The sequence below is a fragment of the Ambystoma mexicanum genome, chromosome 1q (assembly GCF_040938575.1).
Source record: "Ambystoma mexicanum isolate Mex_15411 chromosome 1q, UKY_AmexF1_1, whole genome shotgun sequence".
In the NCBI taxonomy this organism is placed as follows: Eukaryota; Metazoa; Chordata; class Amphibia; order Caudata; family Ambystomatidae; genus Ambystoma; species Ambystoma mexicanum.
The window spans coordinates 576,652,274-576,679,264 of NC_090922.1; the positions used below are offsets into that span (position 1 = coordinate 576,652,274).

The following is a 26,991-nucleotide window of genomic DNA, read 5'->3' on the forward strand; positions in this document are numbered from 1 at the left end:
AACGGCTTTAAAAGTTAGGTGGCAGAGAAGTTAATGATTCAGTGAAGGTAGGTAGCAGTTCAATATGAACACATCATGGTTGGTGTGGGGTGAGGTTAGGAAAAAGGCTCCTACGTGCTGTAACCCAGTCGGGCGAAGTTGTAGGCTAAGGAAGGAGGAACCATGAGCACTGCAGGAGTGATGAGTAAGGGAGAACAAGGACAGTCACAGCATGCCAGAGACAAAAGGCAAGACCTAGTGTTTTGCAGAAGAAAGGCAGTAGTTGCAGGGGCCCTGCAGTAAGAAAAGAGGGAGAAAGATGCAGGCAGGTACCCAGATAGGATCTGAGGGCGCTGAAGTCACAGAGGCTGGAGCGTGCACAAACACTAAGGCCTCTGTATTGGATTCAGGGAATGCTCATCAGGCACAGGAAATAAACCAGAGTGCCCACATATGGAAGAATGTTATGGGATTACCATATCCTCTTGGACATTTAAGTGAATTTCCCAGGAATATTCTCACTATTATTATCTTGTCATAGTACGATCTCTGCAACATTTTATAATTGTGGGTCATTGCATTAATTGATATATTTCCTCTAAAAGTTATATTGTACATCTTTTTCGAAAGCGTGTCAGGGAGTTTATGTCCTAAGTTGTTTTGCAATTGTCTTTTGAATCTTAGAATCTATTTGGATTCACTAAGTAACAATACTTTATATAGCTTTCAGGTCATGCCTTCCCTATTTTGGAATGCATTCCATATATCTCAAACTGTGTAAGTTCATGTGTTACCTTTTCCTTCCTTTCAGTCTTGCCCCCTTTATCCTTAGGTACTGGAAAACTGTAAACCTTTTGTTGCCTAACAATTCCCTAACTTATTCATATTTCCTATATTTTCCATTTAAAACAAGTTTGCTCATGCTTTCTAGTCCTACATCACACCATATCTGAGAGGCAGTCCTCTTATTGTACCCAAATCTATCAGTTCCCCCCATAGAGAACTCATTGGTGAGGGCTAGGAAGACAGGTGTTTATTCTTTGCATCATCCTTCCCAACATTTGAAGGGTTGTTACTTCATTTGGCACAATTCTCCAAGGGGCCCACAAATAATCCCTTGACCTTTTTGGGTGTTTCATACAGTTTTCAAGGTATGCCCAATAAGTTCTGAAATTATCACTCAAATGCTTCTAGAAAACTCTGAGCTGGGCTGCCTTAAATTATGTCTCCAATTTAGGAAGTCCAAAGCCTCCCTCCACCTTTGGTAATATGGAAGAAAACAAGTCACCTTCTTTTCTCAGAGATGGCAAATCGTGGTCATTTTATTAATTCACTTGCAAGTCAAGGAATGCAGGACAGCAACCACTGCATCCCACCAAACTAAGCTCACCCACCTTCCAGGCCTGGGGTCTATATGCTTTCCTGTTCACATGACAAAAGAAAACCTGCTTCTTAGGCCTTCTGGCATGCTCGCCCCTGTCATGGACATGGAAGTTGGTTGAATGTTTTAATAGAAAAAGTATCACGCAGTTCCGGAATGATGTAGCCAGCCGGGGGTGGTGATTACGTCCAGAAGAATCCTTTCAGGTCAGCCAAATCAGCCAAGAGGTGTTCGCCCACCACCCACCCCATGACCTCGTCTGTTGTTATAGAGCTGTCCCTTGTCTGCACATATTTAGAACAGCTAAATCCGTTGGAGGTGATCCCGCTTCCTTGCTCCAGTAACTCCAAAAGGGGACAGAGCAGGAAAGTCCTTTCAATCACACATGCGTAAATGTCCACAAGTGCCTTCAGCCAAAAGGGGAGACGCATGTCTACTGAATGTCCGCTAAAAAGGAAAACACTAGGGATATGTGGGATATAATATCATAGGAAAGGGCATTTGGTTTTAACACCTGTAGACACTTCTTCACATCCATGATCCTTCTAACCGCAGGCAATAACCAAGAAATTATCAAATCACTGTGGCAATACTTTACTTCACTTCAACTCTATTTCCAAATGCAATGTTACAAACCTTCTTACTTTTGCGGACCAAAAAACATCAAACTGGAGACTTGGATGTCCACCAAGGACATAGACACCAGTTCCTTTCAGGTCAGCCGAATCAGCCAAGAGGTGTTCGCCTACCACCCCATGACCTCTTCCGTTGTTATAGAGCTGTCCCTTGTCTGCACTTGTTTAGACCAGCTAAATCCATTGGACGTGATCCCGCTTCCTTGCTCCAGTAACTCCAAAAGGGGACAGAGCAGGAAAGTCCTTTCAAGTGCCGGTCAAGTGGCACAGCGAGTAGAGCGCTCCCTTTGACATCTGTGCAGGGCTTGCTAACGCAGGTTCGAATCCCAGCAGGGCCAAACTCAGCCTTTCATCCTTCCGAGGTCGATAAATGAGCACCACACACCGTGGGTAATAATAAGCAGCACTCAGATACCCGAGGGTTCGAAGTGCTATATAAATGCCAAATTATTATTTATTATTAGTTCCACACAGAAATACTTTTTCTGAAACAACAATTTACCATGCAGAGTAGCCCCTGATGGCCATGCCGTCCTATCCAAACAAAACCCCAATACCCATTAACAACTTAATAAATGCTCCTTGCCTGAGGCCCAGCCTTGCACAAACACATTCATACCCATTCATGCAGAAGTCCCTCACACAGTGCCAGCTGATGATTTTTTTTAAATTATAGGGACTTAAACATTTCCCACAAATATGCTAGAGCAACCGAGCAAACAAACTGAGGACATTGTTAAATAATGGGTTAAAATGGTGCATTGTACAGCACACTTTCTGCGAAAAACTGGGTAAGAAGATACACAGTTTGCAATTGGTTTTGTAGGAGAACTCCAATCCAAAATTCCAATAGATACAAGTCACCAACAGTGCAAAGGAGCACTTCCCAATGTATTTGCAAGATGCCTTTCCCGCAATATATGGCAGGATAAAAACATTTTCACACTGGCTGAGGCCATACATTTCCATGATAGCTGCACCAATATATGCCAGTATTCCCATTTAAGAATATACTCTTGTTTGCTTTGCACACGATGCCAGAAATTATACTATGAGAAAATAGGTCTACACTGGCCCTGCCATATGGCAGTTTCCCACGTATGTAAAGACATACTCCTGTTGGAGTTGCCATAAAAATGCCATGCCACAATAAGAAAACAAGTCCAAACTGGGTGCACAAAGTAGCCCACTCTAGACACTTAATAACACATATGTTTGCTTTACCCTTTATGTCAAGAAAGAAAATGCCATGCCACACCTCAGTAGAAAATAGATAGACTGGCTGCACCAAAATGCCAGTATAGCCATGTTATACATTTATCATGCTACCTTTATCAGAGATGCACAGAATAAAATGCCATACCACAGTAACAAACAGCTAGACTACCTGCATTAAAATGCCAATCTAGCCACATAATAAAACTTCTCATGCTTGCTTTATCATAGATGCAAGTAAAAAATGTCATGCCACAGTAAGAAGAACAAGTTACTGACCAACTGTAACGTTCTTTCGATTGGATGTTCCTCCCATGTATTCCTCATTTTATGATAATGCATCTCCCAGCTTTGCTGCTTCGGAAATTTTGTTTCACCAGAGGGCGCTGTGTTCGAGGCCGCGGAGTCGTAGTCCCTCGAGGGCCGCCGTCGAGCGTCAACGTCATCCGCTGTATAAAGGGCTCGAGCAGCGCCCGTTACCTCAGTTCTGTTTTTACGGTGTTCATGGTTGCATCAGCTGATCAGGTTTTAAGACCTCAGGCTCTTAAGGAAGTTAGAGTGCAACTGGCGTAAACTGTACAGAGGGGTAGGTTGGGAGGGTCGATAAGGAATACGTGGGAGGAACATCTAATCGAAAGAACGTTACAGTTGGTAAGTAACTTGTTCTTCGAATGGATTGTGTCCTCCCACGTATTCCTCATCTTATGATAAACTCCCATAGAAGTGGTAATTTTGGAGGTGGGAGTACTAGACATTTTAACTATAGAATGAATGAAGGATTGCTTTTGCAAATAGTCCTCCTTGATATGAAGTAGAGTCGAAGCAGTAATGTTTCACAAAGGTGTGCATTGACAACCAGGTGGCCGCAGCACAAATATCCTGCACCGGGACACCCCTCTGAAGATCCGTGGAAGTTGCCATGCCCCTAGTGGAATGAGCCCTTAAAACATCTGTAGGCTCTTTTCCAGCCAATTTATAGCATTCAGAGATTACTAGAATTATCAATCTGGATAGAGTTTGTTTAGACACTCCAAGGCCCAATTTGTGTCCAGTATACCCAACAAATAGTTGGTCACATTGTCGAAGATTTGCCAATCTGGAAATGTAGAAACTGAGAGCCCTTTTTGGGTCCAGTCTATGCAACCTTTCCTCTTCCTTACAAGCATGAGGAGGAGGTAAAAAGAAGGTAAGGTACTTTTTTGTGACAGATGAAAATCAAACTATTTTAGGCAAGAAAGATGGTTTGACTTTTAGAATAACTTTGTCCCTATGGAAAATGGTGTGAGGAGGCTTACAAGACAGTGCCTGCAACTCACTTACCCTGCGGGCTGATGTTATAGCCACCAACAGAATTGTTTTAAGAGTGCAAAGGTTCGAAAGGGGCACACATGAGAAATTTTAAGACTAAATTCAAATCCCAAATAGGCACCTGAAAAGGTGTTGGCGGGTACACATTTGTTAGCCCTTTCAAGAATTGAATTACTAAGGGCATTTTAAAATAGGACACCTCTTCCGAGGAACGCTTAAAGATAGATAGCGCTGCCAGATATTCTTTTATAGTGCCAACTTGGAGCCCCAAATTGGCTAAGTGTAAGAGAAAAGAAAGTACTGTTGGAGTATTATAAAGGAATGGATCCACATTTTTATCCCTGCACAAGTTACTGAACTTGTTCCAACGACACCGGTATAGGGATTTTGTTGCTGGCCTTCTGGCCGAAAGCAAAATCTCCATTACGTCATCCGGTAGATCCCAATCCTTATATCTCAGCCTCTCAGAAACCATGCGTGAAGGCGGAGTGTCTTGACCTCTGGATGGAGAACCGGACCTTCCTCTTGCGAAAGAAGGTCCTCTCTTTGTGGAAGACATATTGGAGGGCAGATGTACATGTCCAGAAGGTCCGGGTACCACGTCCTCCTGGCCCAATCCAGGGCAATTAGGATCATGGTTTTCCTGAACTTTCTCAACCTCCTGATCATTTGAGGAATCACAGCACAGGAGGAAACGCGTAAAGAGTGGAAATACCCAGTCCACTACAAACGCGTCCCCTAGAGCTCCTCTTGGGGGAAATTCTCTTGAGCACTACAGTTCGCACTTCTGGTTGGCACCGGTCGCGAACAGATCCACTTGAGGGGTTCCCCAAGGGGTGAAGATCTCTTGAAGGACTGTGCTCTGCCTGCTCAGAACGTCCGCCGACATGTTCAGCTCTCCGGCTAGGTGAACTGCTGATAGAGAGATTCCTTCTTGCATTGCCCAGAACCAGAGCTGCATTGCCTCTCTGCACATTGGGAGTGATCCTACGCCTCCTCTTTTGTTGAGGTAGTACATGGCCACTGTATTGTCCTTCATTATTAGGACATTCTTTCCCTGTACAGAGGGCAGAAAGGGTCTTCAGCGCTAGTCTGATTGCCCTAAGTTCCAAAATAGTTTGGACTCCGATGGAGACCAACGACCGCTGATTGTAAAATCGTTGGTGTGGGCTCCCCACCCCATGAGTGAGGCGTCCGTCACTACCGTTATCTCCGGCCATGGTTGCCAAAAAGGTTCCCCCTTGAGAAGATTCTCCTTGCAAGCCCACCATAGGAGATCTTGAGCCACTTGGGTCGAGACTTGCAGAAGATCTGACATCTCCCCCAAAAATTGGGACCATTGAGTCCTGAGGGCCCATTGAAGGGATCTCATCCTCAATCTGGCCTCTGGCACCAGAAAAATGCAGGATGCCATGAGGCCTAGCAACTTTAGAAAGTCGAATGCCGGTAGATGTTGGGCATTTTGAAACTTCGTTACCATCAAGGCCAGATGTTCCTGGGTTCGTTCGAGTGAACTTGCCCTGATTAGCCAACTGTCCAGATAAGGGTAGACGTGAATCCCCCTTCTTCTGATACTCGCTGCCACCACCGCCATCAGTTTGGTGAAAACCCTCGGGGCAGAGGTCAGCCCAAAAGGTAAACCCGAAACTGATAATGAGAATCACCATTTGCGAACCTCAGGTACTTCCTGTGATTGAGATGGATTGGCACATGAAAGTAAGCATCCTGAAGGTCCAATGAAACCAGCCAGTCCTGAAGCTGAAGAGCCTGAAGGATCTGAGAAAGGGTCACCATCTTGAACTTGTCCTTCCTGAGGAACTTGTTCAAGTTTCTTAAGTCCAAGATGGATCTCAATCCTCCATCCTTTTTGGGGATGAGAAAATAAGGGGAGTACCAACCCTGCGCTACAGGTACATGTTCTATTGCACCTTTCTCTTGTAGGGTTAAAATATCCTGCACAAGCAGTGGGTCTGGAATTTTTACAGAGTTGGCTTCCGTTGGATGATTGAGGTCTTTGATGAAAACGAAGGCAGTAACCATGGGTCACTATCTCTAGTGCCCAGGCATCTGACGTAATGCCCCGCCATTTCTTTCAGATACCGAGTGATTCTGCCTACCGCTGGGGTCTTGTGGGTGAAGACCTCAAAGTGGCTTTGCAGAGGCTGCAGCAGTGGCTGAGGAGGTAGTAGCCGCTACTATGGCTGTTCTAGCACCTTTCCCTTTCCCCCCACGAAAGTGTTTTCTCTGTTGGCCTCTCTGACTGACCTGCCCCCTCCCTTTTCCAAAAGAGTAGTAGAAGCGAAAGGAGCGACTCTTCCAGGAAGATGAGCCTGTGTAAGAGTGTTGTTGAGGCTGTATTATAGCGGTGCTAACTGATTTTGCTGCCGCTTTTGAGGTCTGCAGCTATCGAAGCTCTCGTCCACCTTGCTGCCAAACAACCTCAAGTCGTCAAAGGGCATATTAAGTAATTTAGACTGCACATCAGGTGCAAAGCCAGATTTCCTTAGCCATGCACACCTGCGTAGGACCGTGCTAGATGCCATGGACCTTTTTACACTATGCGCAGTGTTCAGTCTTGACTGACGGCATTCCGCCATAGCCTCTTTACCATCTTTTACTATAGCCAGGAAACCATCCCGTTTCTCACCTTCCGGGATGCGTTCAGCCGCTGATGTCATGCAGTCCCACGGGGTTGTTACGCTCACCTGGTATCTACGGGGGCACCACACGATACTGGAGCGCTATCCCGGACCCCTCTCTGCTTGGTTATGTGCCAGACGTTGGGTAGCGCCTATAACAGGAGAATGGAGGGTTAAGATACTGGTTCTGTGATGGGTGGACTCCCACCTCCCTCTGGTCCAAATTCCCTCCCTTGGGGTTATTGCTCACCTTAGGTTTTTGTGCGTTGAACTCTCCGTCCTACGTCTCTGTGCAGGGGCGCATGGTTGGAGCGGGCGTTCCGTGTGCCCTTATGTCGGGTCCAGACCGGCTGTGACTCCGACTCTGCTTGCTGTCTTCTAGGTGAGTTATAATGTCTTTTCCGTCTTTATTCTGTCTCTTTCTTTCCCTCCGTTTTCTCTGTCTTCTCGGCGTCTTGCTCCACTACGCTGTTCCCTAACAATGGGGGTCATTACGAGGTTGGAGGTAACCATGGCGCTATAAGCGCCATGGATGCCTCCAAAACCTCACTGACTCCGCCATGGTGAATGGAGCTATTAACGCCCCATTCCAAGGTTGGCAGGGGCGGTAATTTCCCATTCACCAGGGCCCTTCCCCATTCACATTTGAGCCCGCAAAGGGCTCAATGGGAACGGGGAAGGCGCTGATAACGGTACCGCAAATTGCGGTACCGTTATTAGCACCAAAGTCCCTTTGCGGGTTCCGTCCTTAAAGCCTGGTAAAACCAGGCGTTAAGGGAGGACCCGCAAAGGGAACTCGTAATAGAGCGGTAAGGGATTACCGTACCGATGTCCTTACCGGTACCGGTAATCCCTTACCGCCCACCTCGTAATGAGGCCCAATGTCTCTTTTTGTTTTCACAGGGATGGTTGCGATCTCTGAGTTGCCGCGCCGATGGCGAAGACCACAGTGAGTTATTGATGTGCGGAGCACTGCGCTGTTTATTGGTGTTAATTGCTAACCTGTGTTCTCTTCTCTTTGTACAGGTTGCGGTGATGTTCTGGACTGATGAGCGATCGAAGCGCTGCTTGCCCAGGTAAGTGCTTTGTTAATGCTCAGCTTGTTCCTTCTCCCTTGCAAGTTGCGGTGGAACCCGGAGATGGGCGAGGTAAGAGAAGCGCAGGGTGCTGCCAGGACTCGCTGCTTGCTCAGGTAAGAATTGTTATTAATGCTGTCCTTGTTTATTTACCTTTGCAGGTTGCGGCAAACTCCGGAGATGGGCGAGGTAAGCGAAGCGTAGGATTGATTCAAGACCGGTTACTTCACAGGTAAGTGTTCTTGCTCGCTAATGCTGTTCTTGTTCTTCCAGGTTATTGATGGAATCCGGATCTAGGGCTTCAGGATCGGGCCGCTGGAGAAGCAGATGAGCAGGAGCTGGACATGGTGAGCGTTACGCTGCAGGAGTGCAGAATAATGCGAAGCGTGTTCTGCTGTTTGGGTGTGGTTTAAATAGCCCAGGTAAAGTAGTTCCAGGCCAAGTAGTTCCAGGCCCAGCCACACCCAAAACACTAGACCGCATGCCTTGGTTCGAAAGAACTGATCTGTGTAATAGGTCTCCATGTTGGATTAAGGTCCAAAACTGGTATTGCTTTATTCCTGATAATGAGCCTGGCGCCAAAGGCGTCAGGAATGACTCCATATATGTTTCCGATGGAGTTTTAAGGCCCTTGGGGCCAGTGTGAAGGTCTTTAGCCCCAATGCTGCCAGGGGGCTGTTATACCTCAGGGGGTCAGGGGCATGGATAGTGACAGGGTATATGTAAATCTTGCTAACGTGCAAGTGACATTAGTCGATTTAAGGGCCATGCTGCCCGAAGAAAAAAACTTTGCGGGCCCAAGCATCAACTTTTTTATCATCCCTGTCTGGTGGTATTGATGGATAAACTGATTGCCTAGTAGAGGTTGCAGCTTGAACCACTAGACTTTTAGGGAAAGGATGTTTAGATAAATATTCTGGATCTGATAAAGATGGCCTGTATTTTGGTACAAATGTCTTGTTTACTGCTGAAATAGAATCAGGAGTATTCCAATTTACCATCACCCTCTTTTGAAGTGCTTTATGGAATGGAAGAACAGGATCTTTTAGAGGACCTTCACTCAGGATGTCCGTCATGTTATACTGGTCGAAACCTTTGGAAGCTGCCTTCCAACCCATAAAATCAATTACCCTTCCCATAAGATTCCTATAACTAGTATCAGCATGATCTGTAGGGTCTGGTCTTTCAAAATCCACTTCAGGTGAAGTGCCTAGGCCACTGGCATTTTGGAGACAGTCATAAAGATCTGTTATTTTGGAATTCGGGTCCACTAGCTCTTTAGGGACCTCTCTGGCTCCAAAACTAACTCCAGCTGAAGTGACATCCAATTCAGAGGAGTGTTCTTCAAAAATGGATGACATGGATCTGAAATATTCCTGTCTGGGTTGAGGATGTAAAGCTTTTTCAGGTAAAGAGGGTGGTATCGACTTAGGCATGGGTAATGCCGTCGACTTGGGTATCGGGATTAATGAATGCCTCGATAAAGACGTTGAAGGCGTCGATAAAGAAGACGCTGGCTTTGACATTTTCGAAGGCGTCTTCGATACTGCCGAAGAAGGCTTCGATACAGGCAAAGGCGTTGACGCCATTTTCATCGGCGGTTTCGATGCAGTAGTCGTCGACTGTGTCGAGTCGAGTTTCGACTTCGATGTCGATTCCGCTACCACTGATTTATGCACCAGAGGTTTTGACTTAGTACGAGGCGTCGGGGGAACTTTCCATTGATGACACTCTCGACTCTTTTTCAGCTCTCGCGTGTTTAGAGTGGCTAGAGGCATGATCACCACGTGCCAACTTCGAGGGGGTCTGGGCCGCTTTCTCGAATATTTTAAGCATTAAAGCCCTAAAGGCCTCCCATTTTTCTGGGGAATAGTGCTTGGATGGATAAGTTACTCTCCTCTCAGAAGAGGAAGAGGAGGAAGAAGACCTGTGACATTGCTTTTTTAACTTCTTAGTCGAAGACAAGAAGGATTTCCCTGAGCAACTCTTTCATCTCGACCTACTCGACCCATGTCGAGATTTTCGACTAGATTCATCCGAATCTTTTTGACTTTTACAAGACTTGTAAGTTTCCTCCCCCACCGCCAGCTTACCTCTATGTTCCCTAAGAGCCTTATTGGACATGGCCTGGCAGGAACTGCACTTGTCAACCTGATGGTCTGGGCTGAGGCACCAGAGGCAATTCCGATGGGGGTCGGTTATTGACATTTTCCTACCAAACTTCTGACATTTTTTTTCTCCTGTCTTGGGTGTGGTAGGAGTAGATGACGAGGACATCATCGAGGAAAAATCTGATGCGTCATTCGTAACACAAAGCAGTTGAGTCGGAAACACGGAACTTAGGTAACGGCGCTGTTCAAGCCCTTTATACGGCGAATGACATTGACGCTCAACGGCTGCCCTCGAGGGACTACGACTCCGCGGCCTCGAACACAGCACCCTCTGGTGAAAAAATATTTCCGAAGCAGCAAAGCTGGGAGATGCATTATCATAAGATGAGGAATACGTGGGAGGACACAATCCATTCAAAATGTCTATACTGGCTGCACCCAAATGCTAGTCTAGCCACGTACTAACACCTATCATACTTGCTTTATCATGGATGCCCATTACAAAACGCTGTAGTTTCAGCTGCCCATCCCATTCCATAGGTCAGGAGTTGCCCCAGGGACAAAAATACTGGGCTGGACTGCCAGGTGGTCAAACTTCCCACACCTCTTTGTGTGATACCCAGTTGTAGTCGAAGCCTGCCCATGGACAAGGAACAATTTTGCTGGTCAGAGCCCACAGTCCTTTCACATGCCCCTTTGCTTTCAATATACAGGCTTGGACCAAAACATCATTGATAATAATGCAATAACATGGAACGGCCCGAAATAAGGGTCTGTATTTGTTAACTTGCCCCAGTAATAAGTCCTGCTGCTCATTCTAATCAACCTAAACGGTAATTTAACCCATAGCCCTGGTAGATTCCCCATGATGCAAGTGCTGCATTTGCACCATCCCTGCTTTAAACATACAGGCTTGGACCAAGATGTCATGTGTGATAATGCTGAGTCCCAATGACATGGAGCATCCCAATATAAGTATATGTATTTGTCAACTGTGCCCCAGTAATAAATTCTGCTGCTCGTTCTAATCAACCTAAACGGTAATTTAACCCATAGCCCTGGTAGATTCCCCATGCTGCAAGGGCTGCATCTGCACCATCCTACAACCTGTCCGAAGTTTCCCTCTAACCCTTTCTGGAAAACATTTCTTCAAACTGCTGCTGTACACATTTCTAGGCTCTTCCTGAGCAGTTGGGGACTGTGGTGACCTGAAAAGCAGATTAAGCGAGTGAAAATATTATGATGCCTCAGGTGGCGTTTACAATAACATAATGGAACCCTAGCCTATCTACTTTACTGACAGTGTCATACCAAAACCACTGAAAGCCTACTCTTCTATTAATAAAAACCTCAGAAACCTTGATGGCAAGGGAACACAGGTATTGGTCAAACGTACATTGTTTATTACTCTCTCTAGTATATTCATATATTACCTTTTTCATTTAAACAAATCCTCGCCACCACCGTGCTTTTCCTAGAATCCAATATCGTTATCGGAAAACAAACCAAGCCATCGTCATTGCTAAAGCTTGGTCCCATTTCACTTTCTAGGTCCTCCATCCTACAGCTGCCTGGCAGTGCCACTGAATGAAACCCATTAGGAATTTATTAATTTGGTGCAATTGTCATAGTTCACTTTTGACTGAGAACGCTCACCTCTGCTGAAGTTACTGACCCATTCCTGAACCACTACAACCACCTCTGCATCCACTGACCCCTTCTTCTAAAAAGTAGAACAGAGAAACAATATTGCTTTAAATCAGAACGGTGTGTTAATTCAGGTAGTACAACTGTCTCCTCAACTGTCTCGAAATATTTTTTGTCATGCTAGTGGCATTCAACACTGTTGGGGGGCAGTATATAACTGCTACTCAGCAGACAGAGCACGGGCACAGTCTTCACATGCATAAGGAAACTGACCTAGCTGACATTGTGCTGGCTTCAGTAGAAATCCTACAAAAAAGTCAACTCCACAACCCCAGCTTTTACTAAAAACACAAGCCCCACTTTGCCATGCCACAATATTCTCTTGTCGATACCAATTTGGCAGTTGAATCAGCAAAGTTGTTACAACAACTAACTTCTTGACCAAGTGGTTGGTGGGCATCACACTTAATTATGGCGACCTCTTTCGGAAGCATAATAGCATCTAAGAGCTCTTTGACATACTGGTGGTTCTTTATAGGAGAGTTTCAGCAAGTCAGGAAACCTTTTTGCTTTCACAGCTGTCCAAAATCTTGGGCCACCAAAAAAGCATAGCAGGAATCAGTGCATATGTTCACGGTCTGTTGTTCTGCTAGTTTGTATGCTCAAGTGAGAGCTACAAGTGCTGCTACCTGTGCTGAGGTGACATGGAGCAGCTTTACACAACCTCCCTAGGGGCACACGCTGCATACCTTACCACCAAACACCTCATTGATCTTGGTAACATTACCTACCAACAAAGTAAATCAAATCTGCATCATGCAAATGGGTGTTACTCAGGTCTCAGGGAGCAGAATGATAGTGGGTAATTACAACACAATCATGGGTATCAGTCTGCTGTGGCTCGCCATCATAGGGTGTAGGCAGCAGGGATGCTGGATTCAAAACAGGAAAGAGAAAAGGGCAGCAAAATAGGAAGGCACCAACAGTTTAGCAGCGATTGACAGGTGGGTGGGGCTTAGGCCGCCTGACCTAGATCCTCTTGCACCTGCTCCCCAACTCCAAGGAAAAGAGGCTGGAGGGCTGCTTAAATAGGGAAAAAGGGTGGCACAACAGGAATGCATTAACAGTTTAGAAGTGACTGACAGGTGGGCGGGGCATAGGCCACGTGACCTAGATCCACCTCCACCTTAGGATAGGGCACATCAAATGAGAGTATTGTTTTAATTTCAGTCTGTAGGCCACAACCTTCTTACCATACACATGGTAGCAGCCACTGTGCTAGCACTGAGAACATTCCCAATAACTCTTTGCGTCATGGAAGCACTGACATCCACTGCTAACAGGAAACGTTTTTCAGTTGCTTCAACCACCTGCAAGAAAAAAGACATAATTTTCTGTGAGAACGAAGAAAAGATTGTGCTTTCTTCTCGCAATCTTAAACTTTAACAAAAACAGGCACTCAAAGAAAATGGTCAAACTCAGTATATGTCTACAGGAAGGGCTTTAAGTGGGCTGGAGCTAGCAGGGGCAAAAGCCCCTAGCAGTCCCCCAAAGGTAACCTGCAGGGGTTGCCATCAGAAATTAGGAAACAAAATGGAGAGACAGGTGCAGCAAAATGAATGCTTGCAATGTGCCTGCCTTGCTCACTGACCTCTTACAAAGGTGAGAGACAAGCGGTGGCAGTGCCTTTTAGTAAAAGGTCAGTGGGAGAGATAGGCACATTACTAGAACTCACTTTGTTTCAACCACCTCTTTTGTTTCTTTATCTGAGGCGCTGAACCATAGAGGCAGCCCTTTCAGGATCAGTGCAACCACCTCTGCAAGAGGTGTGTGAAGTGAAAGGGCTGCCTGCAGGAGTCGGCACTGCAGAATTAAAAACAAAAGGAGAGGTGGGTGTAGAAAAATGAATGCCAACAATGCAACACCTGGATTCCTCATCCCACTATCTGCTGCTGATGTCTTTTATGATTCCTGTCCAAAGTTTAATGCCTACTTAGGTTCCACAGGAAATAGTATGTGCATCTGTTTCTTGCGCTTGCACTATTTCCAATGGATTCTGATGTCGCGATATGAGACAGATATTGTGGCATTCAACACAATGGCAGGGGGGCTGACATGGCCGGTAGCGGCCCGCCAGCCCTCGCCAAAGTATGCCCAAGCGAAGCTTACGGAGTGCACAAGCCCATCTCCCGACAGGGAAAAAAGTTTATAAAATGGCCATAAAAACATGTTGAAAAATGGCCACAGTCATCCGAAAAAGGGACCTGCACCCGAGAACAACCCAAGCCCAGAATCCTCCAAATATCTCAGTATCACTCATATGCAGACACCACAGCCAATCTACAACAGCAGCCCACTATATCACAACTATGTACAAAAGAAGCGAGGTCACATAGTGCACCGCGCAATCACAAGGCAAGAGGTCAAGATTCAAAACCATCCAAACCACAAGAGAATCTACAGGTGGGCTACAGCCCCTGTAACCCAAACCAAAAAAGAAAAGAAAAGAAAAAATCCAAGCCCTGCGATCACATAGAGCAACAAGATGCCCCGACACAGAACAGGACGCTGCCAAAGAAACACAGAACAAGGAACAATCCCAATGCAGCCGCTCCCTCTTCCAACAGAAACGGCCACAAATACAGAATGCACCCCTACAAACACCAGAGCCAACAGAACAAACATCAAAAGAACAGAAAAATCCCTATACCTAACACCGTACCTCGCAACTGCCTCCTCACTGTAACACTGCGGTGCCACCTGCAGTTCTAGGTAGACAGAAACCCTATTGGAACCTTGCAGGAAAAGAAGAGAAGATCTGAGAAGAGAAAGGAACGAAATCTACACCCTCACCCCTATATCACAAAAATACAAGAGTAGCGTCGACAACTACATCAAAACATAGAAGATGATGAAGTAGATTTCTCAAAAACAGCTTTCAATTTAACAGAACGATTCAATGATGAAGCAGATCCCAAATCCTATTCATAACCAAAACTTTGCTGGACGAAAACTACAAAATCACACTCCGCAACTGCCTCCCTGACAGCTTCAAGTGCACACAGGCAAGCAGAAAAAACAAAAGAGGAGAAGGACTGGCAGTAGCTTACAAGGAACACCTGAAAATTAAAACGGATGAACCACTAAGCATCGAAAACTGGGATTCCCTAATCGTTCACCTAATAGCAAACCCCAAAACATCCATCGAGCAGGAGCACCCGATAATCCTGGGAGACTTCAACATCTGATTTGACGAAGAAACCGCTAACTCACAAAAATCACTAGTCAAACAATTGAAGACAATGAAACTACATCAGCTAGTCAAAGGAGCAACTCACACGGCGGGTCATACACTAGACACAATCTTCGCCAACAAAAACCTCATCACCACAGCACCACCAATACAGATCCTCTGGAGTGACCATCTCATCATCCCTTTTCATAATCCCGCTACCCAGGACAACAGCCAAAAAACCGGACAAACTGACCGCCATCATGAAGAGAAACTGGGGGACCATCAAAGCTAGCAACCTAATTGAACAACTGGAAATCAACAAACCACCGACAACAGCACTGGACGAAGCTGACCTCGACAAAAAAACAGAACTACTGCTCAAGTGGATCGCCGAAACAATCGCCGACATCTCCAAGAAAAAACATTTCACTCCATCACTCAAAAGAGCAAAAGCAAAATGGTTTAACCCACTTATCAACGACATGAAAAGGCAAAACAAGACGCTTGAACTAGAGTGGAGGAAAAAATACGACCAAGCAAAGAAATTACAATTCCAACGACAAATCCGCTAATACATAAAGAAACTCCACAAGGCCAAAAACAAATTCTACAACAACAGAATCTCCAAAGCTGCCAACACTCAAAAAGAACTGTTTAACATCATACACGAAATGAGTAACCCCCTTGGCTGCAACAACACACCCATGCCCTCACTGAAACTATGCAACGACCTTGCAGATCACTTCAAGAACAAAATCAGCACCAACCACCAAATCATACAAAGCAGACCAATCTACCACAGCACTTAACGGACCTTGCCAGCCAAGGATCGTCAGAACAAACTACAAAACATTCCCAAAATATCAGCAGAGACATTTGTCAAACTGGTAAGAAACAGCAACAAAGCCGGCTCCCCCATGGATCCCTGCCCCCCAGACATACAAAAATCAATCCTCAGGCAAGTAGCACCCATGGAACACTACATAAACATTTTCAACCAATCACTGTTAACAGGGAAAGTACTGCAATCATTGAAATCGGCATACAAAAGCTGCTCCTCAAAGACACATCAGGAAGTGTGGACGGCCTTGACAACTACAGAGGCATCTCAAACATCCCCTATCCAGCGAAACTGCTCGAAAACTACGTATATAGAACAATACAAGATTACATAGAAGAACGCCTTCTGCTGGACCAGGCACAATTAGGGTTCAGACTGATGAGGGGAACTAAAACAGCACTCCTCTCAATCTGGGACGATCTGAAGGCTAATTCAAACTCAGACACAAGCGCAGCTCTAAATCTTCTGGATCTCGCAGCAGCATTTTACACAGCCAGCCATGACATCCTCATCAGGAGATTGGAAGAAATAGGAATCACCGAACTAGCCTTACTCTGGATTAAATCTTTCCTAATAGATAGAACAGAAACCATCTGGGTCCAGCCCTTCAAATCCACCCCAAGGGAATCCACCTGTGGAGTACCACAAGGATCCTCTGCTGCTCTTCAACATATACCTGGCTCCACTAATCAAGCTCATTAAAAGACATGGCCTCACATGCTACAACTACACTGATGAAACACAGATCATCTACAAAGTACAAAACACAAGCAAAGAAAACACACACCTGCAAGAATGCCTACAAGAACTCTACAGCAGGATGAACACAAACAACCTCAAACTCAAACCTGGCAAAACAGAAATAATGGTTATATACGAAAACAGCCACTACATCCCTTGGCCAACAGAACTAAGAACAGCACTGACTCTATCAACAATAATAAAGAACCTTGGAGTCCTGATGGATCACAAACTAACACTTGAGCCACAAGTAAATGCTATAATCCAGAAATGCTTCTTCCTCCTACACATAAAAAGGATCCTACCGTTCCTCTCCTTCACCCACAAAACACTCATTATCATCGCACTCATCATGTCCAGAGTAGACTACGCCAGCAGCCTATATACCTCAGAATGCCGGAACGCCTACTAAAGAAAGTTCAGCGTTTCCAAAACGCAGCAGACAGACTCCTGCTCAAACTACCACTAAGAGAACACATTAGCTCAGCACTGAAAATACTACACTGGCTACCAATAAAACAGTGAATAAGGTTCAAGACAATGTGCATAACGCACAGAGAAATCCACAGCCGAGGAGCAGAGTTCCTAAAGAAGAAAATAACCATCTACCATCCAGCAAGACAACTCAAATCAAGCTACGACATTTGTCTAGCACCAAAACCATACAACAAAAGAACACCTTCGGAGGAGCATCTTTCTCACACTGGGCTCCTAAAACATGGCATTCCCTACCAAAAAACATACGCAATACAAGGGATCATCTGGAATTCAGAAAAAAACTAAAAACTTGGCTCTTCACCCCAGAATCAGAAGAGAATGAGTAGGAATCATATATTCTGGCAGAAACTGGAAGCCCAGGGAGGGACCTACAATCCATTGCCTAACCATCCTCAACTGGTGGGCGTAGAGAGGACATTTTGGACCTCTCATGCACACACACCGCCAAGCTTACACAGGAATAACACAGTAGGCAGGAACCCCCCACTAGAAGTCCAGGAAACAACCCATAACCTTCCTAATCTAAACATCTATAACCCTAGGGCGGGGAAACACACCTCCACGAGCCATGTCCACATACGGCTAGACTTCTACAGAAGATAATTACCACACTGCAAAGTACCTACCAACTAGGATGCCAAACAATATCAAAGCACACAGGATGGTCATAGATGCCGATTACAGAAACCAAAACACAGAGGTAAGAACAACCCCTTGCTAACCCAATACTAAAACCTAATTTTTCCGTATACTCTTCTACAGAAACTCAGACGACCACATCACTGAACAGCTAACCGCATGTACTTCACCACACTGCAACAACATACAAACAACACATAAACATTCATAACAGCACATGGGAATCGCTCAGACTCGAAAATCGCACCTAAGTTCATCGAACTGTGCAAACCGAACTGAAGCTGCCAACAGAACATCATATCTCTTTCCTTTTCCTACTGCACCCTACTAACCACTCCCGCAGCCTCCCTGTTTCACTCCTTTTTCAGATTCGCCAGGGGAGCACTCCGGTGGTGATAGTGCACGGTACAAGTAACCTTTAACATAACATTAACATATAGTTGGCTTAATAAAATGATCATACTGATTATTTCTGGTTTGCAATTAATTTAAAAAGAAAAGTCTTGCTTAGTAGTCCCACACAGGCCTTTGACACTTACGAGTGGAGATGATTACTGCTGCACTCTCTTTCCAATAGCTACTTTGAACTTGCAGTGAACGGGGAAAAGAGGGTGAAGCGTGCCTGAGGGCAAGATAGGCATGCAGGGCAAGTTGTGCTTTCATTTAACAGGGTAACTTAAATAGCTAGTTTTCCTCATTAAGTGTCAATTTGATTAGCAAACTTACAATATTGCACAGCAAATTGCTATGAAACACTGCTTACTTTATGCCTTGTTTACCAAAAATCCCCTTTAAAGGGCAACAGAAGTTGCTATGCCCCTAGTGGAATGAGCACTTAAACCTTCTGGTGGATATTTCCCAGGTAGCCTGTAGCACTCCGAAATAGCCAGTATGATCCATCTGGATAGAGTCTGTTTGGTAACTGACAGACCTAATTGTGTTGTGTGTAACCAATGAAAAGTTGGTCATGCTGTCACAACTTTGCCATCCTTGAAACATAAAAGCTTAGAGCTCTCCTTGGATCGAGTCTATGAAATATTTCCTCTTCCTTTCCAGGATGAGGGGGAGGATAGAAGGCCGGAAGCACAATTTTCTGTGCTAAATGGTAATCCGAGTAGAAAAGAGGGTTTGACCTTAACCTTTTGAATGCCAAGGAGGAGGTACCTTGTCCTTGACATTACGTTTGTAGTGCCAAGGACGAGATAGCTTGTCCTTTTTGGCATTCCGTTTTGTGCTATCCCTGCAAAGCAGGGATCACACAAACCTGTAATCCAACCCCCGGGCTATGTGAGGAGGAAGTTCCTCCTCACGGCCCGGGGGCTGGATTAACTTCAGTTTCACGTCGGCGTGCGTAATGCATGCCGACATGAAACTGAAAGTAATTTTCACTGTGGCAGCCATTTTCGGCTGCCGCAGTGAAAATGGAAGATGAGTCTCCACCTTTCTTCCTCTCGATCAGTGGCACTTTTGTACCGTTCAGATCGAGGGAGGTGTCGTTGGAAAGGGGAGACTCTCCCCTTTCCAACGACACCTTTTTTGAAGCATTGCTGGGCGCGGATTGGGCGGTGTGCTCCCGATCAGCACCCAGCAATGCCTAATAGACCGCCAGGGATCTGTCTCTGAATGGGGGGGGGCTGCTTGCTATGTAAGAGGCCCTCTCCCCCAGCCCCCAAAGCATGGGGCCAATACCCTGGGGGCAGATGGGTGATCATCCGACGCCACGGAAGGGGGCAACAAAAAATAAATACATAAATAAACAGAGTTTTGGGCGGGGGTTGGGGCCACTAGCCACCAGGAATTGTAAATGAAAGGGGGTGGCCCCACCCCAAGTGGATGGGGGCACCTCATATAGCCCTCTCTGGGGGCAGATTTCTGCCCCTAGAAAGGGGCATCTTCCCTCAGGGAAGACTGCATGAGATGCCCCCAATCCATTTGGGGTGAGAGGGAGAGGGCCACCAGAAATGTTGGTGCAGGCCCACCCAAGCATGGGGCTGCAGGTTCGGGCCCCCTGGGGGCAGATGGGTGCCCACCTGCCCCTAGGGAAGGGGCCCAAACAAACAAAAATAAACAAACAAATACAAGTTTTGTTTTGGGGTTTGGGGGGCCTCTAGACCACCAGGATTGTTTTTGTGATGAAAGGTGGGTGGCCCCCTCCCCAACACCCCAAGTGGATGGGAGGCACCTCATGTTGGAAGGGGCATCAGGGAGGGCTACATGAGATTCCCCCATCCATTTGGGGTGGGGGGGGCCACCAGAAATGTTGGTGCAGGCCCCCCCAGCATGGGGCTGCAGGTTCGCCCCCCCCCCCCCTGGGAGCAGATGGGTGCCCATCTGCCCCAAGGGAAGGGGTTCCTAACAAAAAAACAACAAAAAATGTATTTCAGGTGGAGGTGTGGGGGGAGGGCAGGGCCACTAGACCACCAGGTTTTTCTATTTTAATCATGAAAGGGGTGGCCCTCTCCCCCACCCTAAGTGGATGTGGACACCTCATGTAGCCCTCCCTGGGGGCAGAGTTCTACCCCTATCTGCCCCCAGGGAGGGCTACATGAGACACCCACCCAGCCATTTGGGGTGGGGGAAGAGGATCACCAGAAATCTTGCCACAGACCCCCTCCCCCAAGCCTGGGGCAGTATGTTTTCCCCACCCTGGGGACAAATGGGCACACTAATGTGTCCATCTGCCCCGAGGAAAGGGGCAAAACAAAACAAAAAATAAACAAAAATTATAACTTGTTTTGGGTGGGTGTGGGGCCACTAAACCACCATGGATGTTTTTAGTGAAAAGGGGGTTGGCCCAAACCCCCACACTGCCCCACCCCAAATGGATGGGGGGCTTCTCATGTAGCCCTCCCTGCCCCTAGGAAGGAGTGTATGAGATGCCCCTCCAGCCATTTGGGGTGAGGGGAGGGGCACCAGAACACATTGGAATGGCCCCCAAAGCATGGGGCAGTACGTTTTGCCCACCGTGGGGGCAGATGGGAACACACATGTGCCCATCTACCCCTAGGAAAGGGGCAAAACAAAAACAAAAATACAAAAAATTATAACTTGTTTTGGCTGGGTGTGCAGTGGGCCACTAAACCATCATGGATGTTTTTAGTGGAAAGGGGGGTGGCCCTCTCCCCCCCACACCAAATGGATGGGGGGCATCTCATGTAGCCCTCCCTGGGGGCACAATCTGCCCCTAAGAAGGAGTACATTAGATGCCCCCATCCATTTGGGTCGGGGGGAGAGGGCCACCAGAAAACAAACAAAAATTATAACTTGTTTTGGGTGGGTGTGGCGGGCCACTAAACCACCATGGATGTTTTTAGTGGAAAGGGGGGTGGCCCTCTCCCCCCAACCCCAAATGGATGGGGGCATCTCATGTAGCCCTCCCTGGGGGCAGATTGCTAAAATCTGAGGTGATTCGCGCAAGTCAGACCTCTGTGTATTCCCACGGGTGTCCTCTTTACAGAAATGCACTGGGTTGCCCGTTTTCCTTGGTGGCTTCGACACCCTAGGCCCAAATCTGTAGGTTGTCCACATGAGCAAAATGTCTCAAAATCTGCTCTGCCAAAAGACTTGGGGTTACCAGTGGTTTACCCTTTTCCCTTTGCACCCAGCTAGGTGCCCCCACACGTGAGGTACTGTTTTCGTCAGGACACCTGTGGGAACGCGGGAAGGTAGGACATGTGTTGTTGGATTGTGGGTAATACATTCTGAGGCGATTCGCGCAAGTCAGACCTCTGGATTCCCACGGGTATCCTGTTTTCCTTGGTGGCTTCGACACCCTAGGCCCAAATCTCTAGGTTGTCCACATGAGCAAAATTCCTCAAAATCTGCTTTGCCAAAAAACTTGGGGTTACCAGTGGTTAAGCCTTTTCCCTTTGCCCCCAGGTAGTTGCACCCACACATGTGAGGTACCGATTCCGTCGAGACACCGGAGGGAATGCACAAAGGTATGACATTTGTTGTGTTTGTGTGCTTATCCTAACGTTTCGACACATTTGCTGCTGCCCTTTGTCACACAAACCTTTAATTTGCCAAATGTGACCTACATTTAGTCACTGCCTTAGGCACTATACACTTTTGGAAACTGCACAAGTCACCTACCCTTCAAAAGGTCTGCCTGGGCTCTTTCAAAAAATGCATGTTTGCCCTTCCTCACCACATTTGTTTTCCTTATTTCCACATGCTAAGTACGTCTGTTTAGGATGTAAGCATAAAATTCCTGTGTACCACAGTTCCGTTTTTGGCTTTTGGTATTGCTTGTTTTGTGAAACATTACGAAAAATGTGATTTCCTAACTGAAAGAGTCGGGGGAATGTAGCAGAGCATTGTTCTTCTCAAAATTCACAGAAGTAATTGCCTTACCGGGCCAACCATGTCCACCACATACCTTTTTTTCTGTCATTTTCCAGATTTTTCCCCAAACCATGGAATTTTTCTCTACATATTAGTTGCCTGACCTGCTCAAGTCACCCCTTCCTAAACTTGGAATTTTGTCTGCTTTTCAGAATTGTATGTCTTTCTGTCTTCCCATTCAGCTTTCCTACCCTTCTCTTCCATTCCGTCCACGCATGTCCTATTGGAAAAAAAGGCCAAAATCGCCTTCCTCTCACAAAACGGCTGGTAACCATATCAAAATATGTTTTCTTGGTTTCCACTCAAACTGTTCTTAAAAGCCTAGAAAATGGGGAATTCAGCACAGCAAACCATTTGTTCCTAGCATCTACAAGGAAAAAAAACACCGGCTTCTTTTTACATCATTTTATTGGAAGTTTCTGAAAAAATCCAAAATGTTCTCCCATTTTGGTTATTTTCTCTCACCCCCCTACAGCAAACTAGGATTCCAACATGTGGGAAAAAAAGGGGCCAGATTTGGCTGATGTAACAAAAAGGTTAAAAGGGATTGACTGGCGACATACAGAAATCACCAAAAAGGCCTTGGCAGTTAAGGGGTTAAGGACCACCTTATCCTTGTAAAAGGTGGTAAACAGAGGTTTACAGGATAATGCCTGCAATTCACTCACCGGGCTGATGTTATCGCTACTAATAAAATAGTTTTGTAAGTAGATTTTTGTGTTGGGACCCTAGGTTTGGAACCGTCCTTGCTAAACTCTGTTACTTGTTATGGTGTCCTTTTTGTTTAATGCAAGGTCACAGGATGTGTTTTGAGGTGAAGCCCACACCTCCTTTGTGGTATGATATGGGAATTTCCTGGATACCTCGCTGTTTGTTTAATTTTCCAGAAATAGAATTTCCACACTGTTTTTCATTTGGTGATAAGTGCAAAGAAAATTTGTATTCATCAATTTGTTTGTTGTGTGGGATCATGGTCCCAGTTAAGGGCTGACCTTAACTGGGGCCATGAGCCCACTCAACAAACAGTGAGGTATCCAGGATATTCCCTGATCATAGTTTTGTATTAAGCAGTTTTAAAGGGCAGGAATGAAGTAGCTCGAAAGGAGCACACGTCAAAAACTTTAAAACCAAGTTAAGGTCCCAAGTTGGTATTTGGAATGGTGTAGGAGGAAACACATTTGTGAGTCCTTTAAGAAATTGAATTATTAAGGATGTTTTGAAGTAGGATATCTCTTCCGAGGTGCGCTTGAATATGGAAAGCGCTGCTAGATAACCTTTGATTGTTCCAATCTGGAGCCCCAGATCTGCCAAATGTAGTAGAAACGATAACACCATAGGAGTAGCGCATTAAAAAGTGTCCACATCTTTCTCACTACAACAGCTGCAGAACTTGTTCCAACGGCAGCGTTATAAGGATTTTGTTGCTGGCCTTCCGGCCGAAAGCAAAATCTCCATTACATCATCCGGGAGGTCCCAATCCTTGTACCTCAGCCTCTCAGAAACCATGTGTGAAGACTGCACTCCATCTTGACCTCTGGATGGAGAACCTGACTCTCCTCTTGCAAGAGAAGGTCCTCTCTTTGTGGAAGACACACTGGAGGGCAGATGGACATGTCCAGAAAGTCCAGGTACCACATCCTCCTGGCCCAATCCGGAGCAATTAGGATCATGGATTTCCCAAACGTTCTCAACCTCCTGATTACTTGAGGAATAGGGGGACTGGAGGAAACGCATACAAGAGTGTAAACTCCCAGTCCACTACAAAGGCGTCTCCTAGAGCACCACTGGGGGGAAATTCCCTGGAGTAGAACAGTTTGTACTTCCGGTTGGCACCAGTCACAAACAGATCCACTTGAGGGAGTTCCCCAAAGGGCAAAGATCTCTTGAAGGACTTCCTGAGCTAGTTCCTACTCGTGGGAGACTGTGCTCTGCTTGCTCAGAGCATCTGCTGCTGTGTTCTCCTCTCCGGCCAGGTGAACTGCCACTAGGGAGATTCCTTCTTGATTTGCCCAAAACCAGAGCTGCATTGCCTCTCTGCACAGTGGTAATGACCCTACACCTCTTTTGTTAAAGTAGTATATGGCCACTTTGCTGTCCATCATTATCAGGACATTATTTCCCTGTACAGAGGGCAGACAGGCCTTCAGCGCTAGTCTGATTGCACTCAGACCCAAAAGGTTGATGTGTAATTGGGACTCCGATGTACACCAACGCCCGCTGACTGACAGATCACAACGACCGCTGACTGACAGAACATTGGTGTGGGCTTCCCACCCTGTGAGTGAGGCATCCGTAACTACGGTTATCTACGGCCATGGTTGCCAAAAAGGTTCTCCCTTTAGAATGTTGTCCTCGCAGGCCCACCACAGAAGATCCTGTGGACCCTGCTAATTACCTGAAGCAGATCAGACATCTTGCCCGAGAACTGAGACCACTGTGTTCTGAGAGCCCATTGGAGAGATCCCATTCTCAGGTGAGCCTCTGGCACCAAAACAATTCAGGATGCCATGAGGCAAAGTAACCTCAGAAAATAAATTGAAGGACGGAAGATGCTGGGTATTCTGGAACTTGGTGACCATCTGTAGAATGTGTTGCGCTCTCACCTCGGGTGGCAAGGCTTTTCCCAAGGGTGCATCCAGGACTGCTCCGATGAACTGAAGCCTTTGAGATGGGATCACGTGGGACTTGACATTGAGGGAGAAGCCCAGTCTGTGGAGAAAGTGGCAGGTTATGCCAAGATGTTCTAGGACCTGCTCGGGAGAATAGGCCCTGATCAGCCAATTGTCCAGGTAGGGATAAACGTGAATCCCCCCTTCTCCTGAGACTCGTCGCCACCACCGCCATCACCTTGGTGAAAATTCTCAGGGCAGAGGTCAGCCCGAATGGCAGAACTTGAAACTGATTATAAGAACCGCTAACTGCAAACCTTAGGTACTTTCTGTGCTTGTGATGGATAGGCACATGACAATAAGCATTCTGAAGGTCCAATGACACCATCCAATCCTAAAGCTGGAGGGCCTGAAGGATCTGAGAAAGGGTAAGCATCTTGAACTTGTTCTTCCTGAGGAACTTGTTCAAGCATCTCAAGTCCAAGATGGGTCTCAATACTCTGTCCTTCTTGGGGATTAGGAAACAGGGAGAGTACCAGCCTGTGTTCCTCTCCGTCACATGTAATGGTTCTATAGCACCTTTTTCGAGCAGGCTCAACATTTCCTGCAAAAGGAACTGATCCGGAATTTTGAACGAGTGGCTCTCCGGTGAATGATCCTGAGGCCGCCTTAAAAAGGGGAGGTAGTAACCCTGTGCTACTGTTTACAACGCCCTTGCAACTGAAGTAATGACCTGCCATTCATTCTTGCAGATGCAGAGAGAGTCTGCCTCCTACCATGGTTTTGAGGCACCTGAAGCAGCGGCTGAGGGTAAAGTAGCCGTTGCTTGGGTGGCTTTGGCACCTCTTCCCCGTCCACCATGAGAGAATTTCTTTGGACCCTTTAACTGGCCAGACCTCTCGCTCTACCAAAAGAAGAGTAGTAACAAAAGGACCTACCCCTCCAAGCTGATCCACTTGGGTGTGAGGGTTGTGGCTGGCTGATAGCGGCGCCAAGTGATTTGGCTGCCGCCTTCGAGGTCAGCAGCTTCTACAGGCTCTCATCAGCCTGTAGTGCAGAGTGCAGTCATAGGGCATGTTGAGCAGTCTGGACAGCGCGTATCACTGTGCTTGCCGCCATGGCTCTGCTGATACAGTGCAAATCTGATTGGAGAGACTCACACATGACTTCCTTTCTGTCTCTCACAATGTTCAGGAAGCTGTCTCTCTCTTCCCTTCGGGAATGTGTTCAGCCACCATGGACATACAGTCCCACAAGGTGAACTAGAACTTTGCAAGAGCGCAAGTGGCATTGACTGATTTTAACATCATGCTTCTGGCTGAAAACACCTTTTTTGACATTGCATTGAAAAACGTATCATCCCTATCTGGCATTATGGTGGGATATGCTGCTTGCTTGAACGTGGAGGTTGCTGCCTGGATTGCCAAGCTTTCTGGTGTCAGTTGCTTGCATAAGTAGTCTGGATCTGTATTTTTAGTAAGTTTCTTGTTGACAGCCGGACTTGTATCCGGTGCCTCCCAATTTGCTTTAACCCTTTTCTCTAGGGCAATGTGAAAGGGTAATACAGGATCCTTTTGTGGTTCCTTATCCAAAATATCAGTAACGTTGTGTTAACAATATTTCATTTAAGTTCTTCAAAACAGTGGCAATGACCAGGAAAGATAACCTTAGAGCGAACTCACCAACAGAGCCGGCGTTAGGACCCACTTTTGACCTGGATTCTGGTAAGACGAAGCTGGTGTGGATTCCACTGAACCCTCCTTCCTCCCCCGTGGCCAAGCCCCGGGGGCGGATTGGGAATCCAGGGAAACCCTCGGGGGAATAAAACCCTGTGTGTCGGTCTATTCGTCCGCTTCTGGTGTCTTGTAGAAATGATCCTGCGTGTCAATCAACTCGTCTGGTTGTGGTGTTTAGTAGACGTGGAACTCCCAGGAACGGTTACATCGTACAGTCGTCTAATAGGAAAGAGGATAATATACAGTAAGTAATGGCGGGTAATAGATTAGAATCAAGAAAAATGTTAAGGGTAAAGGGTAAACACCTTGTTGCAGATCGGGAGAATGGAGTACGAGAACCCTGGTTCTCTGCCT

General features: G+C 46.4%; 1 protein-coding gene across 1 annotated transcript in view; it reads right to left on the reverse strand.

Moving 5' to 3' along the window:
• RO60 (Ro60, Y RNA binding protein) overlaps positions 1-26,991 on the reverse strand; it is an 820,045-nt gene that overhangs the window by 166,103 nt on the left and 626,951 nt on the right. Inside the window, exon 6 of the mRNA XM_069641073.1 lies at positions 13,245-13,361. Coding sequence (XP_069497174.1) covers positions 13,245-13,361 — 117 coding nt within the window. The remainder of the gene's footprint in view (positions 1-13,244; positions 13,362-26,991) is intronic.